The sequence below is a fragment of the Melanostigma gelatinosum genome (genome assembly GCF_949748355.1).
Source record: "Melanostigma gelatinosum genome assembly, chromosome: 22".
In the NCBI taxonomy this organism is placed as follows: Eukaryota; Metazoa; Chordata; class Actinopteri; order Perciformes; family Zoarcidae; genus Melanostigma; species Melanostigma gelatinosum.
The window spans coordinates 18535317-18553805 of NC_136655.1; the positions used below are offsets into that span (position 1 = coordinate 18535317).

Genomic DNA, 18489 nt, shown 5'->3' on the forward strand with positions numbered 1-18489 from the left:
AATTGCTCACTGAAACTAAGTAAACAACAACAATCTCAACATGTTGGGATACCTCTCATCCATGATCTCTTGAAGGTGTCTTCACTGAAGAACAGAAAGAATATGAGATGATGACATATCAACACAATGAATCATAAAATCTGTGCTAATGATTGAAAGGAACCAAGTCACCAGGGATGAGATTGATCTCAGATTAGATACACTCAGATAAAGCTCACAGGGCGCACGGCCACAGGACCGATACGGGCCAAGGTTCTCTTCGGGATCTTTCCTCCAGAACCTTTGACATTAGACCGGCATTCCTCTGGCACCTGAGGTGTGAGGATGGTGACGTTGAGGAGACAATATGCGGTGGCCAGACCCGTGTACTCAGAGGACAGCTTGGCTGAAGATCATGAGAAAGTCTACAGGCTACACAAAACCATCCTGGACCATGCGAGAGAGTATCTGACGTAAGAGAACCCTGCTTCTTTAGAGATTCAGATCCTCGTCTTTGATCTGACTTAATCTAACAAGTGTCTATGACTTAGGGTTTAGTAAAAATTGTGAGGGAAATTCTTTGCTAACTTTAGGAAACAAAGTGCACAAGCTTTTTTTATATCTGTTCAATCCAGCTGTGATTCGAAACGTGCTAAGAATGCGGCGCTCTCTCTTCTGCCCATCATCGGCTGGATGAGGATCTACAGAGTCAGAGAGTGGCTGCTGGGCGATGTGGTGTCTGGGATCAGCACTGGCCTGGTAGCCATTATGCAAGGTGAGAGCTTCAGTCTGTAGCATGCATTCCGAAGAACTAAATCCATTTGGCCAACTTCAGGGAAAAAATTGTGGCAATGCTTCCTTAAGAAAGATACTGCTGACTTATACATGCATCTCTTATCTAGACCTGCACCCTTACTTTTGCTGTACCGTATCAACATTTTCACGGAATATTGCCTAAGAATATAGATTGCTGACTTAGAAACACTGCATATCAACACAAAATCTGAATTTTGTGTTCAGATTATTTTACCCGTTGAAGTAATCAAGATATTTCCTTTTTTAAATTAACATTTTGCTCATTTCAGACAGTGTTGTATGTAAGAGGACTTCTCATATGGCTGCTTGCAACAGCATTTAAAATCATTGCTGCATCGAAGAGATGAAGCTTAAGATAAGATCAAACTTTATGGATCCCACACAGGGAAATGAACAAGTCGTAGAAGCATAAGGAAGTGCAAGAACAGCTGTATAGAATAGATAAGTAAGTTTCCTCTGTAAGTAGTAAGCGCTTCCTCTGGTTGTATAGAAGTCTATGAGATAATGACTCTACTTCTCTCCTGATTTATTCCCTCAGTAAACATTGTAAACATGAGTTTATGTCTCAATCTCTAGTTTCAAGTCTTCTTCAATACAGCATGATGTTCATTTAGTACATTATGGTCCATTTAGAGTCACACAGACCATAAAGCAGGGGATGCTTTAGGGCGGGGCTACCTTCTGATTGACAGGTTGCTACCACAGTGTTGTCTGGTCTGAGGATTGGCCATGTTTTCGTCTTCACAGTATGTTTTCACTTCATGAAAGTTAATTGTAACATTTTGTTCACCCATAAATGTCTTATTCAGCGTTCGGTCGCATTCTCCACCCTCTTGTGTCTCTTCTGGTTGCAAAAAAACAAGATGGACAAAACTTGAGGCATTAAAACAGCAGCCTACAAACCAACGGGTGAAGTCACTGTGACTAAATCCACTTGTTATCTATATGGTCTCCACCAGAGGTCTTCCACAGGGGGTCCACGGAGGTACTGCAGGGGGTCCGCGAAATGTTTTGGTTGATTAGACAATTAAAAAAATAAAATAAAATGGAATTAGTTTTTTCTCTAAACATGAATGTGTCCATTATTGTAATAGTTCAGTATTGTATGAAAGATAACATGTATGTTTATGCATGGCAGTGGCACTAATAGGCTATCACTCATTTTTCATTTCCACATTTATGTTTAAAATAAAAACATCAGTTTGAATAGCTTGTATGATGATTATCATGCAATTGACAGACAATGTTGGCATTGGGTTCAGCTGTTTATAAATGTCAGTGGCACGGCCTCCCTACTCACTGTACCTTGCACATGTTCAAAATAAAAACATGAATATATGAACCTGTGTATTATTTGAAGAGCTTAGTATTGAATGCACAATAAAGAGGTATACATGGTACTAGGCCCATTCAATATAGAACACAATTTTATACAGTATATATAGTCGAGGGTCCCTGCTCCATCTCTCTATCAGTTTGGGGGTCCTTGGCCTGAAAAACGTTGAAGACCCCTGCTGTACACCAAATCTTATTTACCAGACGTTTCAATCTAATTTAGATACTGACATTCAAAAACAAGTATTGGTCACTGATTTCGCTTCTTTTAGTTACCTGTCTTTTCTTTATTTGACATGCAAAATACCCATTGTTAAAACCTTCCTTGTGTGTTGTTTTGCTGTGGTCTCACTCAGGACTGGCCTTCTCTCTGATGGCCTCGCTGCCTGCGAGCTACGGCCTCTACACAGCTTTCTTCCCCATGCTGACATACTTCTTCCTCGGTACTTCAAGACATATATCTGTAGGTATGTCATGCAATGCTGAGTCACTATAGAATATTTTTGTTCTCTATAACAAGTAAAAAACTGCTTATTTTCCTAAATGTGTAGCTCTTTGGAACAAAGCTCTTTCTTTACCACAATTTGTTTCTTCACAAGCTGTCCTCAACTGTCCCAGGTTTAAAACAGGTTTTCTGTTATCAAGCATAAACATCTCACTTTAAAAGGCCTGTTGAGAAAAGTTATGGATCTTATCATCTTGACAAGAGGAGATACGATTTAGTGTAAAATGGCTTGACAGTGTCTCCCCACCCTTCCACACCCACAGGCTCTTTCCCAGTCCTGAGCCTGATGGTGGGAGCTGTGGTGACTCGCCTGGTCCCAGATGTCGGACCACCAGCCAACATCACTGGCTTTGACGACCTGACCAAGGACCAGCAGAGAGTCCTGGTGGCCTCCTCTGTGACCTTTCTTATGGGGATATTCCAGGTAGATCTGACTCCATAGCATAGCATAGCATAGCATAGCATACTGCGTGTTCTAGGAAGAATTTTCATGCTTCTTCTTCTCATTGTGTTCCTGTCCTATGCAGCTGGCAATGGGCATTCTGCAGGTGGGCTTTATTGTTGTGTACCTGTCCGACACTCTGGTGTCCGGCTTCACCACAGCAGCTGCCGTCCACATCCTGGTGTCCCAGCTCAAGTTTGTGTTAGGGCTGACCGTCCCAGGCATCAGCGGTCCACTCTCTGTCATATATGTAAGTCCAGGATGTGTCTGACAGTGATGGTAATATTGTCTATGCAATTTTAAATTTGGAACTAGCGGAGATTGGCAACTCCAAATGTTTTCGTCATTGTTTGATATTTTTGGAAATACGCGTATGTCAAGAGTTTGTGCTGTATGAAGAGCAGCCAGTTAGTGTAGCTTAGCACAAGAATTAGAAATGGGGAAACAGCTAGCCTGACTCTGTCCAGGACCACCAGCACCTCTAACAGCCACCAATTCTCATTTTGTATCTTGTTTGTTTCATCCGTAGTCTTTCGGTTAAATGAAGCTAACCTGCTGCAGCCGTTGCTTCATATTTACCACACGGACATAAGAATGGTGCCAATTGTCTTACTCATAGCAAGAAAATTGAGGTTTCAACTTTGAAGAAGGTTTCAAGGTTATTTTACTGTCATTGTACAACAGGGCTGCAAAACGAAAATCTGATTGTCGTCCCATTTTGTGTCATAAAAAATATTATTAGTATTTCCCAAAATATCAAATTATTCCTGAGCAAGGAATGAAGCTCATGTTTTTATTTGCTAACTTCCGTGGCATTTGTTACATCTTCTGGAAACTAATTTGTAGAACAGCCAACAGTTGTTCTGAGCACAAGCAAAACTAGACAGCTAGCTTAAACTGGCGGGTAAATTCCAGTCAGCTCCGTTGTTTTATGATGTTGGCAAAGATTGGCAGATATCTCAACACCAAGGTAGTTTGATAAAGTGATCATTGCTGCTGAGTAAACAGTGTTTGCTTCTTTTGCACAGACCCTGGAGAAGATCTTTGTCCAGATCACCTCCACCAACATCTGTGACCTGGTGATGTCCATACTGATCATGGTGGTGGTGTTCATCGTGAAGGAGCTCAATGACAAATACAAAGCCAAGCTGCCTGTTCCCATCCCCATTGAAGTTGTCATGGTGAGGGAAACTTCAAAGGGGGACATATCATGAAAAGCTCACTTTTTCAGTGCTTGTGCACTTATATTTGGGTGTCAGGAGTACCTGCCAACCCACAAACTGTGGAATAACACTACCATGCTTTTTGTGGGCTTCCCATATCAGAAGACATGTGATTCTATAAGACATTCAGATTTTGCTCCCCTTCATACAATACATGCAGGCTCATTAGAATAAACCACCCAAGGCTTGAGAAATACTATTGCAAAGGAGAACCATATTTTTCTGGCAAGCCAATCAGAGCAGGCTGGGCTTCGGGAGGGGGGCTTAAAGAGACAGGCGTTTCAGGAAGAGGGGATATACATTCAGACGGACAGTATGAGAAAAAGAATGTGTTTTTTGAACATTAAAGCATGTAAACATGGTCTAGTAGGACCATGAGCATGATATGTCCCCTTTAAAGGAAGACACGCCTCCTGCACAGTTCAATTTATCAACTGGAAATCATATATATTTTACAAACAATTTTCCCAAGCATAACAGTTTATGTGTTAGTTAAAACCATCAGTGTGTGGTAATGCAGCATTCAAGGAATACCTGGGATTTGAAATGTTTGTCTCTCTGGTGTCTTTGCTGCCGAACACAGACCGTCATAGCTTGTGGCGTGTCCTATGGGTTCAACTTCGAGACGAGATATGATGTTGACGTTGTTGGCAAAATGATCAGTGGGTAAGTTTCAATTCTACACGTCTTCAGTAGATTATAGGTCAAAATCAGGCATGCTGCTGTTTTCTCAGGTCATTTATAACTCCTTTACTTTGGAAGTACTTTCCTTTACTTATAATTGTAGCAGACAAAATGTCCCACTATTTTTTAACTTAACATGTCCTAAGCTACAGTCCACCACTGTTCAGATCCGAATGCACAATTTATCTTGCAGGTATGAGTCTCCCATTGCGCCCAACATGGACATCCTCCAGGAGAGTGCTGTGGAGGCCTTTCCTGTAGCCATAGTGGGGTTTGCTGTTGCCTTCTCTGTGGCCAAAGTCTACTCTATCAAACATGATTACACCATTGACGGGAATCAGGTGAGCTACCGTGCGAGTATACGGGAATAAGACTCCTCGTAATTCTGGTCATTAAGATATAAAATCACGTTGAATATTGCATTTATCTCATGGTTGGACGTGAGCTTTCCTGTGCTGCATGAATAAAAGTAGGTCAAACTGAATTATTAAAGTCAAATTAAAAGGTAAAATCTTTCCATCCCAGGAGCTCATTGCATTTGGGGTTAGCAACATATTTGGCGCAAGCTTCAGGTCATTTGCAGCCAGCACGGCGCTCTCCAGGACGGCCTTGCAGGAGAGCTCGGGAGGCAAAACACAGGTCAGAAAACAAACCTCACTGTTTCCTGGGTCACAAACGTTTACGAGCTCACAACACGCAGCTATTTTTGTCTCCAAAAAGGTTGACTGCAATGTTACGATCTGGTTTATATGACATTCTTTTCTTCCATTGGCATGCTGAAACATTTAACTTTTTACAAATGCAGATTGCAGGGCTGATCTCAGCCATGATGGCGATGATTGTAACCGTGGCACTTGGCTTCCTGCTGGAACCACTTCCCACGGTGAGACTGATCTCTGTAATGTAAAGGCTTATGTCAATATGTATAGCATTTTAATTGTTTTGTTTACCATACATTTTTATGTCAAAAGTCAGTTTTTTTCCCCTTACATATACCCTTAATATTTGCCCCCACTCCAGTCTGTCCTGGGTGCGTTGGTCATCGTCAACCTGAAGGGCATGTTGATGCAATTCAGAGAAATCCCGTACTTGTGGAGGAGGGACAAACCAGACTGTGTAGGTGTTGTCTCGTAGTTCACTGCCAAAGCCAAGCTGTACCGTATTTGGTGGTTATTTACTTGGCCCAGTCTCTTCTCTCTCAATGTTTGACCTCAGCTGTTTGTCTGAAGGTGGTGTGGATGGGAACATGTCTGGGTGCCACCCTGCTGGGACTGGATCTTGGTCTGGCAGTGGGCCTGGGGGTGGAACTGCTCACCGTGGTCTTCAGGACTCAATTGTAAGGACACAAGTTAAGGCTGATATTAATTTCAACGACCGAATTAAAGGCCAGACGGCAAACTTATCAGACACGTTTTTCACCGGAACGTCTCATGCAACAGATACATTTCCACCTCTGCAGCTCTCTGCGTAACTACACTGCGTAACTACACTGCGTAACGCTCCATGTTGGCTGTCAGTCCTGCTGTGTGTTTAGCTAGGATACCCGAGGCACACGTGCCACCTTTGGGGTACTAGCAGTAAGTGTTGGCTAGTATTTCTTTGCCTTCGCAGCATTTGTTGAATTCATTGCTGATGACAAAGACATGTGAAAGGCTGGTAGGGTTAGTAAGTTCAATTCAGATGTGGATGTTTTCATATGGATGGCAGCCCTCTTGTGTGGTGCTCTCATGTATAATCACAATGTCCTGATGATGAGAGAACAATGTTTTCAATAGTGTTGCTATGCTTGTTATAGGGCTGAGGGATGGAGAAAATCACCACATTCTTGACAAAAATATATTGACCTCGATATCGATAGGGTTGACTGTTGGTGCTTTTACAAAATATTTTCCGCCGCCATCTTGTTTTTTTTGCAACCAATGAACAGAAGTTACTGTATTTGGAATGTGGAGGAGTGATGTAGAGACGCCGTGTATGGCTCTGGTAGCGGCAGCGACCTGTCAATCACGATACGTCTGCCCTAAAGCATCCCCTGCTTTATGGTCTGTGTGACTCTAAATGGACCATAATGTACCAAATGAACATCATGCTGTATTGAAGAAGACTTGAAACTAGAGATTGAGACATAAACTCATGTTTACAATGTTTACTGAGGTAATAAATCAAGAGAGAAGTAGAGTCATTTTCTCATAGACTTCTATACAACCAGAGGAGTCGCCCCCTGCTGGCCAGTAGCAAGAATGCAAGTTGTAAGACACGTCTGCATTGGCTTCACTCAGCAGAAAAGTAGCACAGAGTCAGCAGGCAGCAACGTTTTACAACAGCCAATAAAATCTGTTGTCAATACATTTTCAGAAAGTGTGAATCACTACAATAAAGGGAGGTACTTGAGCATACAGTCATAAATGACCACAACTAATATCCGGCTGATGGCTCCAGTAGTATGCAGGATTAGCCGTGGACAGACAGACACAGAGATGCACATCCACAACTGAATACATAATCTGGTGGAGATAATGACGAGAAAAAAATGGATATAAAGCAGTGGATGAAAAGTCTTATCAACAGTTGTGCATCCCTTTAAAGGGGCATCCATCAATTTACTGTTTGACTTCCATAAAGGGGGGGACTCAAGTTGAACAAGAAAGTGATGAAAAAAAAGAAAAAGGACTCCAAGCAGCAGCTCAAAAAACATGAATTAAGCCCCACGTGTTTTTCCTAGATACCTGGTATTTAAGTACAAAGAACAGTCCCAGTGAGCACTAACCCGGATTTCAACGTTGATATCTGGTTGAAAAAGCGTTGAAATGGAGCCTGAACGTCTAAGACCTTTTTTCAACGTGTTTTAAACCGTCTAAATTACGGTTACAATATCAACCTGTCACAAAACACCAATTTCTTTTAAAACATTGATGGTTTGATCAGTTGTAGGTTGAAAGAGACGCGATTTTGGTTACTTTAAATGTAACGTATTTCTCCAAAATCATATTCCGCTGTCCGTTCATATGTGGTCTACACGGAGACGTTATTTCAACGCATTCAATGTCTCATATAAAACGTCGTAAATATGGAACTATATTGACTGTTTGCTGCCACAATAAGCTTCCAGGACATCGTAATTCGGTCCGTGTTTTACATTACTTTTAAATAAGACAGTTTGCTTACAGCTGTAACGCGCATGCGCAAATCCTTATACGGCACAGTCCGGAGCTTCGACTGAACCGCAGAAGAAGAACAGCAGAGAGATCGTGCAGCAGATCGTCAGGAACGGCCCTCTAAATCAGGGATTCCCAAAGTGGGGTGCGCGCACCCCTGGGGGTGCGCGAGCTGCCTCTAGGGGGTGCGCGAGAGGAAAAGTGTAATGGCGGTCTGATGGTGTAATAATATTAAATATTAAAAAAAAATGTAATTTTAATTTAAAAACTGTCAGGTGGGACATCTGAAGCTATCAGTCGTAAAAGAGGAGAGGGACAGAGAGAGAGAGAGGAATCGGAGGCGAGGGGAACGGAGAGGTGCAGCACAGACAAATCGGGAGCACATCGGCCCATCGCGGAGTCAAGGTGAAAAAGAGGAAACAAGGGTGAGCATCAGACTGGGAAAAAAAGAGGAAATATGATGAAAAGTATCTGTGTCTGGGTTTCACTTGGATTGGCAACGCAGATTGCCCAAAGCCACAGTGCGTGGTGTGCAGCGAGGTTCTGGCTAACAGTCTGAAGCTCTTATTTACGTCACCACCTGAACACCAAGCATGCCAGTGCAAGTCAAAAGCCCCTTACATTGTTTATATCGAAATTGGAGGAGTTAAAAAACAGCCAAAAACAACTGGAGTCTCATTCATGTGTTGGGTCTATAAATGACGCACTACGGGCTTCATATCTGGTTACAGAATAGCGAGAAAGGGGCTACCGCACACAATTGCCGAAGACGTGAGCTTGCCAGCTGCCAGAGAGATGGTGGAATATATGATTGGGGAGAAAGAAGCAAAAAAGTTGGACATGATCCCGGTGTCCAACAACACTGTGTCGCGCCGCATCGATGCTTTGTCCGAAGACATCCTGGCTACATTAGTCGCTCATTAATTGTAAATGAAATGTGATAATCTGCCTCTGAGCCTGTGCGTGTGTGCTCGCATCCGTATTGCTCTTTTAAAGTGACGCCTTGTGTCACTGAAAGTTATTGAAACTTTGTTGCAGTGTTTCAGGGCGTTTTCACACCTTCAGTTCGTTTGCTTGTTGCAGTTGCTCCTTTGTTCGGTTTGTGTTCACACTGCAACATTTAACAGCGGACTAAATCTTGTAAACAAATGCCACGCGCGAGCAAACTGTTCTCTCATTGGTCCGATTCTTATGCGGCTATGAAGGCTTAAAAGGCTCTGTTGCTTCTTTTTTTTTTTTTTATTAAGGGGGGGGGGGGGGGTGCGCGAACCCAGTCGGGATGTAGAAGGGGGTGCGCGGCCTAAAAAGTTTGGGAGCCGCTGCTCTAAATCATAATATATTAGTATTAGCACAATGTAGAGGACGAAAAATTATAGTATTGCAAATCACGTTTAAATCTGGTCTAAGCGTGAACGTCTGTTCAAGGTCTACAAATAGTCGGCGAAAAAACTTTCACTTTTGAACGTTTATTCAACGTCAGGCATAGACGTCTTTTAAACGTCTTTTAAACCAAAAAATGCTCACTGGGGTGTCCTTTACTGCCTAATATTTGACAGATATTTAATTCTAGTATTTTGTAAAACAATTTTAAACCTCTTCATGTCTTTGTAGCCCCCGCTGTTCCGTCCTAGCTAACATCCCAGGGACCGACCTCTACAAAGATCGCAAAGACTACATACATGTAAGCATCAAATGAAATGAAATGAAATCAGAAAAGTTAAACACTGTTGAGTAGTTTCAGTTCCTGTTGCGACATCTCTCTGAATCACATGTGTTCTATTTCATCCTTACTGACCGCCAGAGGCAGTGCTTAACACTGGATATCTTCCGTCTCGCGCATGCGCAGGTCGAATATTTATATCAACAAAGTCACTCGTGACCTCAGATGACTCCCGTCGTCTATAAGTTCCGGTGTCATCCTGAGTTCAGTCCTTTTTTTCTTCTCGCTACGCAGGTTGACTACCATGGTAGTCGAAAAAATATATATTTTGTCTACGAGCAAGATATGTTAGAGTTTGTCGCGGTAGCCTTGTGACCACCGGTCGGGGTTGCGGATCTTCGCCCTCCAAAGGCTGCGACAAGCGGTCCCTCTTGGGAGGGAACGGCGTCGGCGCCGTGCGGACCATCGAGCCCCAGTCTGGGTCTGGCGGACCCAAATGGGCAGCAATCGGTGAGATCGACTGACATTGTTGAAACCATTGTTCGTTGTTGTTCCTCGGTTTGCAGAGCGTTCCGCTCTAGCTAATCGAGTGGCGGGCTAACGTGAGCGTTGAGTACGCTGTCGGGCCGCCCTTCACAGTAAACATAAGCGGCCGGATCAGGAGCGTTCGCCGGCTTATTAGACTGAGCTGATACTCGGGGGTGTCTAAGCTAAATACTCTGATTGTGTCCATTGATTGTTGTGAGAACATTACGGCCATATCAGTTAGCGGATATCACAGTTAGCGGAGTGCCCTCGCTCAGGCTAACTGGTAGCACACCAGGAGTTACAGCAACTATCTATCGTATCTACTATTATCTGAAGCAACTATCCTAGTGAAGAGAGTGTCCTCGCTCCCCTCTCACTAGAGGGACTGTGTTCTTTACCTATTTCCACAGTGGCAGAGTGCTCTCGCTCAAGCTAACGGGTGGGACACCAATATCTGCAGCAACTATCCTAGTGACGAGAGTGTCCTCGCTCCCCTCTCACTAGAGGGACTGTGTTCTTTACCTATTTCCACAGTGGCAGAGTGCTCTCGCTCAAGCTAACTGGTGGGACACCAATATCTACAGCAGTTATCCAAGTGAAGAGTGTCCTCGCTCCCCTCTCGCTAGAAGGACTGTTCTCCTGACCTGTTTTCACAGTGGCAGAGTGCTCTCGCTCAGGCTAACTGGTGGGACACCAATATCGGCAGCAACTATCTGAGTTAAGAGAGTGTCCTCGCTCCCCTCTCACTGACTGTCCCCGGCCGTTCTCAAACATTCAGCAGAGCATCCGCTCAGACTGGCCTAGAGAGTCGGCCATGTTTGACTTTCCCGGCTGTAGGACCTGTATGGCTCCTCTGCAGCCTGATGATTGCCATGACCTCTGCCCCGCTTGCCTTGGCCTCGAGCATCTGAGGGAGGGCCTCTCTGAGAACCCATGCATGAACTGTGGCATCATGCCTCGAGCAGTAAGGACTGCTAGGCTCGCCGAGGCGGAACACCTGACTGGTATGGTCGACCTCCCCCTGTCGGGTCAGTTGAATCCAGCCCTACCTACCCGTTCCAAGCGCAGGGCCACAGAAACTGCAGGGGCTCCCTCCAAGAGGGCTAAACCCAGCGGGCTGTCTTCTAGAGTGGATCTGCTGACCTCCGAGCTAGCTCAGATGAAGTCGCTTCTACTGGCCCTCCAACCCAGTGTAGGGGGGGCTGAAGCACCAGATCCACCCGCGGCTGAGCTTTGCTCAGAGGAGGACGTGATGTCACTGGCGGCGTCAGCCACGCTCTTTACTGAGTACATTGAACAGCAGCCCTCCCATGCTTCTGGACCTGCCTCCCGTTCCTCAGCTCAGGGCTCTTCGGAAGGTGCAGTCGATAGCTCCATGGGGTCTGTCATTCGCATGGCACTGGCACGCCTGCATTTAGATACGCAGCAGCCGGAACCCCAGCCTGCGAGTGCCTTCTTCAGGCGTGTTCTCGCCCCTACCACCTTTGCTGTTCCTCCCTCCGAGGAATATCTGAGGGAGCTACATGCATGCTGGAGGGACACCGGGGCTCTGTCCCATCTTACATCAGAGGGCCGAACCCTGGCGGCCATGCAGGACGCGTCAAAGTTTGGCCTCACCCGTATGTCAGCTGTTGAGCCGACTATTGCGTCCCTCATAGTTTCCCCTGAGGAGACCCTGAGGCCCGATGCCAGGTGCCCTCGACCCCAATGTCGGGTCACGGATGACATGTTATCCAGGGCTTATGACACAGCAGCACGCATGGGTCGTATTGGCAACTCCCTCTCCCACCTCATGCTTGCCCTCTCAGCTTCTCTGCAGCAGGCTACTTCCGACGCCTCCGCAACCAGCCTCAGTGATGCCTCACTGCAGGCGTTTGCGCTCATGTCGAGGTAACTTGGACGGCTGATGTCCACCCTGGTCCAGACTCGCCGCCAGGTTTGGCTGGCGCAGTCACCCCTGTCTGAGGCATGTAGGAGGACCCTCCGTACTATCCCAGTGGAACCGGGTGAGCTGTTTGGGTCAGCTGCTATACAGGCGCTTCAGCGGACTGTTGAGGCTAGCCAGACCAGGCAGCAGTTTTCTGGTCTTCGCAGGGACATGCCCGCACCCCGCAGACGTAGGGGTCCTACTCTATCCACCCGGGGCCATTTTCAGCCCCCAGCTCACCCCAGTAGTCGCCACAGGCCTCAGCGTACCGCTGGGAGGCCGGTCTTGCCATTTCACATGCTGACCACAGCAGACGTCCTTCGGGCGGTTTCCAGGGGAGACTGGTTCACGTCTGTCGACCTGGAGGATGCCTATTTCCATGTTCCCATTGTACCTCACCACAGGCGGTTTCTTCGCTTCGCCTTTCAAGGCGGTCACTTCCAGTTCAGGGTGCTCCCATTCGGGCTCTCCCTCTCCCCACGGGTGTTCACAAGGTGTGTCGCTGCTGCCCTTTCCCCCCTGCAATCACAGGGCATGAGAATACTGCCGTACTTGGACGATTGGCTGATCTGTGCGCCATCCCAGCTTCAGGCGGCGCAGGACACTGCTCGCCTTCTCTCTCACGCGGCCCGGTCGGGCCTCAGGGTAAACATGGAGAAGAGCTCCCTGAGCCCTTCTCAGAGCATAACCTTCATTGGTGTGGCTCTGGATACAGTCACTATGAGTGCCTGTCCGTCACCCCGACGGGTGGACGACATCCTCCACAGCCTCTCTCCCTTCCAAGGGGGCAGGCAGGTGCCCTACATTCTTTTTCTCCGCCTATTGGGCAAACTGACAGCTGCCTCGGCGGTCGTTCCATTAGGGTTACTGTCACTGCGTCCCCTGCAGAGATGGCTGAACAGCTTTCACTTGGATGCCAAGTGGCACAGACACAGGGCAATAGTAGTATCGGAGCAGTGCCTACTCGCTCTATCCCCATGGAGGGAGAGAGCATACCTGGCGAAGGGTGTCCCCATGGGTTCGGTCCCATTCCGCCGAGAGGTGGTCACAACAGATCCCTGCCTCTCAGGATGGGGTGCAGTGTGGCAGAACAGGACTGCTCAGGGGCAGTGGTCTGCTCAAGACCACATAGAGCATGTCAATGTTCTAGAGCTACGGGCTGTGCACCTAGCGCTCAAGCATTTTCTGCCATACTTGAGGGGAAAGCATGTGCTTGTCCGGTCGGACAACACCTCGGCGGTGTTTCACATAAACCATCAAGGGGGCACCAGATCTGCAGAATTGCTACGGGTAGCCCGTGCCCTTCTCACCTGGGCTGCCCCTCGTCTTACCAGCCTTCGGGCAATGTACCTACCAGGGGAACAGAACCAGGTCGCAGATTTTCTGTCCCGTCACAAGCCTCCACCGGGGGAGTGGCGGCTCCATCCAGATGTGGTGCAGAGCATTTGGGGTCTCTTCGGCAGAGCAGAGGTGGATCTCTTTGCCTCGGAGAGGTCGACCCACTGTCCCCATTGGTTCTCCCTGACGGAGAGGACCAGTCCTCTGGGTCAGGATGCCCTGGCTCACACGTGGCCACAGGGGCTTCTTTATGCCTTTCCACCAGTCCCTCTGATCTTTCCAACACTTCTCAGAGTCCTTCAACAGGGCCACAGACTCGTGTTAGTGGCCCCCTTATGGCCAGCCAGGATCTGGTTCTCCCTACTGCACAGACTCTGCTGCAGGACACCCTGGCACCTCCCCGACAGGAGGGATCTCCTGTCGCAACTAGGGGGTCAGATTTGGCATCCCAATCCCAGCCGCCTCCAACTATGGGTCTGGCCGCTGGAGGGCCCGACCAGCTGCTGACTGGCTGCATAGAGCCAGTCAGAAGAACTATCCTGAATGCCAGGGCACCATCTACCCGGCTGCAGTACGAAAACAGGTGGGGGCTGTTTTCTGACTGGTGTGTGGTTCGGAACAAGGACCCGGTGCAGTGCCCTGTACCTGTTGTACTTGAGTTTCTGCAGTCCCTGTTAGATAAGGGCCGGTCTCCCGCTACCCTGAGGGTGTACGTGGCCGCTCTTTCATGGCACCATGCTAGGGTCGACAATGGCACAGTAGGGAGCCACAGACTGGTGTCCCTCTTCCTAAAGGGAGCTCAGCGGTTGCGTCCCCCAAACGCCCCGAAGGCCCCGGCATGGGACCTACATTTGGTATTGGACACCCTGTGCTTGCCTCCTTTTGAACCCCTGGCACGGGCAGAGCCAAGATGGCTGGCAACCAAAACGGTGTTTCTCCTCGCCATCACTTCGGCTAAACGTGTAGGCGAGCTGCATGCCCTGTCGGTGAGTGAATCGTGTCTGAGGTGGAACTCAGATGGATCGGGGGTTACTTTGTGGCCTAATGCAGCGTTTCTCCCAAAGGTGCTGACACGCTCTCATATCAACCAGCCTATCCAGCTTGCGGAGTTTGACCCCCCATCGGGAGAGGAGAGGTCAAGGCTGCTGTGCCCAGTGCGGGCCCTCAGAGCTTATGTGGAGGCCACCGCTTGCATACGGCGGTCGGAGCAGCTCTTTATCAGTTATGGTGGGCCTAAGAAGGGCTGTGCTCTTTCGAAACAGCGCCTGTCCCACTGGATAGTGGAAGCCATTGCCCAGGCATACAAGGCGAGTGACCGTCCGCTACCATCCGGAGTGAGGGGCCACTCTACCAGGAGTGTCTCCACGTCATGGGCAGCCCTGAGAGGTGTGCCAGTGGAGGATATATGTGCTGCGGCCTCATGGGCCTCACCGAGCACATTCACCAGACACTACAGAGTGAACGTTGCCACCCCTCACCCACTGGGGAGGGTTCTTTGGCCAGCTTCCTCTGCCTGAACTATACAAGGTGGGTACTTGTGATTCCTCGTGACTCTTTTGGTATAAGTCATCCAGTGTTAAGCACTGCCTCTGGCGGTCAGTAAGGATGAAATAGAACGAAAGTTACGAATGTAACTACGGTTCTATGAATCCTGGATGACCGCCAGAGTTCTTGGTCACTCGGAATCCCGTGAACTCGCGAGAAGATTCCATAGGACTGAACTCAGGATGACACCGGAACTTATAGACGACGGGAGTCATCTGAGGTCACGAGTGACTTTGTTGATATAAATATTCGACCTGCGCATGCGCGAGACGGAAGATATCCAGTGTTAAGCACTGCCTCTGGCGGTCATCCAGGATTCATAGAACCGTAGTTACATTCGTAACTTTCGTTTTATCGTGACGCTTCCCTTCTCAGACCTTGGAACCGAAGGGAGTGAAAATCTTCAGGATACCCTCGCCTATCTTCTTCGCCAACATTGAGTTCTTCAGGGACAAGCTGGTAGACGCTGTATGTACGACAAATCCACTCTGCATCCCAGAAAATACATTTGTATGAACATAATCAACACGTTGTTGTTCCAGGCTGGGTTTAATCCGCTGAGGGTTTTGAGAAAGAGGAACAAGGCTCTCAAGAAAATGAAGAAACTGTTGAAAAAGGAGGACGATGTTACAGAGGTGAGACCTCAAATATACTAGAAACTACTTCAAAGTGTTCTTCCCCCAAAAGCTTGAAGCCTACATTCTTACATCTGTCAATCAGAGAGGCTTGAGGGATGTATTCCACCAGAGGACTGATGGGTCTCGCATGGATGCGGAGGAGCTGGATCAGCCCTCTGACCTCAATCACCTTCCTCTCCAGATGGACTGGAGAGCCGAGCTTCCCGGTAACAACACTGTTCCCAGAGTGGACCTCCACAGCCTGATCCTGGACTTCTCTGCCGTGTCCTTCCTGGACATCTCTGCTCTGAAGGGACTCAAAGCGGTACAGAGTCATTCAGCGGCTCCAACATGGAGCTCAATAGATGCTCATGAGGCGGAGAAAGTGTAGGATGTCACAGTATCCACCTCCACCTTTTCATCCAACCTGTCCGCTGGGATGCTTTTTCACTTCTCCTCCCTTACATTATTTAAAACTGAAATGTTAATGTCAACTTGTTGCTGTAGACGAGAAGGTGGCAGTCTCTACGAATACGACTAGGCCTGCAACTACTGATTATCATCAATTCGTCTACAGATTATATTCTCAATTAGACATTTGCTCGATAAAATGTTTTCCCAAACCCCAAGGTGCCGTTTTCAAATTGCCTGGCCAAAATTTGAAACCCCAAAAATTCTATTTAAAATCAAAGACGAGTAAAGTTTTTACCTAAAACTGGAAAATTGAACAAAGCAGTTTCTTTTTAAAAGTCAGAAGCAGGACGTGCCTGCGGAGCTGCCGCTGACGTTTGCTCAGCTTGTTTCTCTGATAACTTCAGATCCAGATGTCCGATGACTCACAGACGTCTTCCGGTTTGAATATAGATTTTAAAAAAGACCAAGATCTAAATCGTAACAATGGGACTTAAAACGGACTAAAAACAACAGCTTCTGGCAGACAACCACAATGGCAACGCGTGCACAAAGAAGATGTGACCTCATTGACAGGTGACCAGATGAAACCGTTAGCTTGGTTCAAATTAGAGATTTCCTTGGTTTGAAGATTTATTGAAACATTTGGGATTATGACACAACTCAACAGAATATATAACACAGGTGTAGTTGTTTTTAGACATTATACCTTTAAACCATTATTCAAGTATAAAAATAGTTTGTTGCCCATTCATTTTCTTTCAATGAACTAGGTAATTAGGTAATTCTATACTCTATACACCGGCAGTTTCTCAACTCTCTGTATTCTCCACAGGCATTCAAAGAGTTCATCCATGTTGATGTGGATGTTTACATTGTCTCTTGTGATGGTGAGTCTCATCTCAGATCCAGTGACGGCACATGCACACAAGGTGAACAACAACCAATGCAACGTTTCCCGTGTGTTGACAGCGTGCATCCTGGAGAAACTACACAGCTGTACGTTCTTCGATGATGAGATTCTGACCTCCATGTTCTTCCCGACCCTTCATGACGCCATGCTGCATGTGCTTCACAAACACAAGGACAGAAGTCAAGGCTGGGTGGTAAGGGAAGCTATTGACGCTACAGATACTCACGTCTTAAGAAAACTAGATATGCATGCAGAAGCCCAGCACAGAAAGGATCAGTCATGGAGCTAAAGATGTCAGCTTTAGACTCCGGTTGGCTTCGGAGAGGTCATAAAGGTCACTATGATGAAAAGTTGAATTCCCTTGATATAATGAGATGAGTACGGAAGATTTAAAGAGCCAAACTAAAAAACAAATCAAAGAAATTAAGTGAAATACAATTCATAAAGAAACTTATATTTTCTTTTTATGCATGCAACGACTGTCATAACTGAAAACTAACACCTCTCACACGTTCTGTTTTGTTGCAGTCAACAGAGAGCAAACTCTAGGAGAGCAAGCGCCTCCAGGAGCATTCCTTTAAGAGAAATGCTGTTCTCGTCATGCTACCACAAGACAATTAATAAAACAACTATTTTGTCCATACAGTGAGTGAGTTTTATTTTGAAAAGCTCTTCAGGTTAAAGTGATGTTTTTATAGGTGATCCAGTCTGCTACTTGTTGCTACTGTACTGTCCTTTTACAGTTACCAAAAATAAATGCATAACATAAATATACTTTTTATAGAAGCATGAGGTTAAAAATGTGTTCATTGTGTCAAATACTCCACTAATGTGTAGCAGCGTTCACACCACTGGGACTATCCGAAGGTTTATCAAAGACAATTAAAAGTATTCATAAAGATATGAAGCTAAATTTATAGGCTGAGATAAACAAAGGCGTCACTGCACTTCAGATATTGAGACACAGAACTAGGTTTGAAACCTTTTTCTAAACAGTTGGTTGGCAATAAAAAGGACCTGAAGACAAACAGCAGACAATGGATCAGCTGATCCCCGATGCACAGCAGCAGCCCTGTCGTCTCTACGGCACCGGACAGAGTTCAAACAGGGCGTTTTACAGCCAACCATGTTGTGTTCATTTGACTTTGATTGAAAAGCAAGCTGACAAAAAACACACGACAAGAATTACAACTTCAACCTGGGGACGTAAACTTTGTAAGAACCAGACATTTCTTATGGAATGTCTTATAAAGTAACACATTTATTGTTATTTTCAAAGGGTCTTCCCTCATAAAACCGGTTTTAACCAAATGTCCTCTTAGAAAGCTTTGAATGTTAAATGCTAATTATTGTTCTCAACAAACCAGCTGGTGACCCTTCAGTCATATCAAACAGAGATGAGATGCACATC

The 18489-nt window shown here is 46.5% G+C and overlaps 1 protein-coding gene across 1 annotated transcript; it reads left to right on the forward strand.

Moving 5' to 3' along the window:
• Positions 1-324: 324 nt before the first annotated feature.
• On the forward strand, positions 325-17627 carry LOC306796141 (chloride anion exchanger-like; the record flags this gene model as incomplete). Its single annotated transcript, XM_079294917.1, has 19 exons — positions 325-452; positions 615-754; positions 2487-2597; positions 2899-3059; positions 3163-3327; positions 4106-4258; positions 4884-4966; positions 5178-5325; positions 5510-5623; positions 5790-5867; positions 6005-6100; positions 6214-6320; positions 9751-9820; positions 15513-15605; positions 15680-15772; positions 15858-16079; positions 17001-17055; positions 17138-17271; positions 17607-17627. The coding sequence occupies 19 exons, from the start codon at positions 325-327 to the stop codon at positions 17625-17627; spliced, it is 2172 nt and encodes a 723-aa protein (XP_079151043.1).
• Positions 17628-18489: the final 862 nt, after the last annotated feature.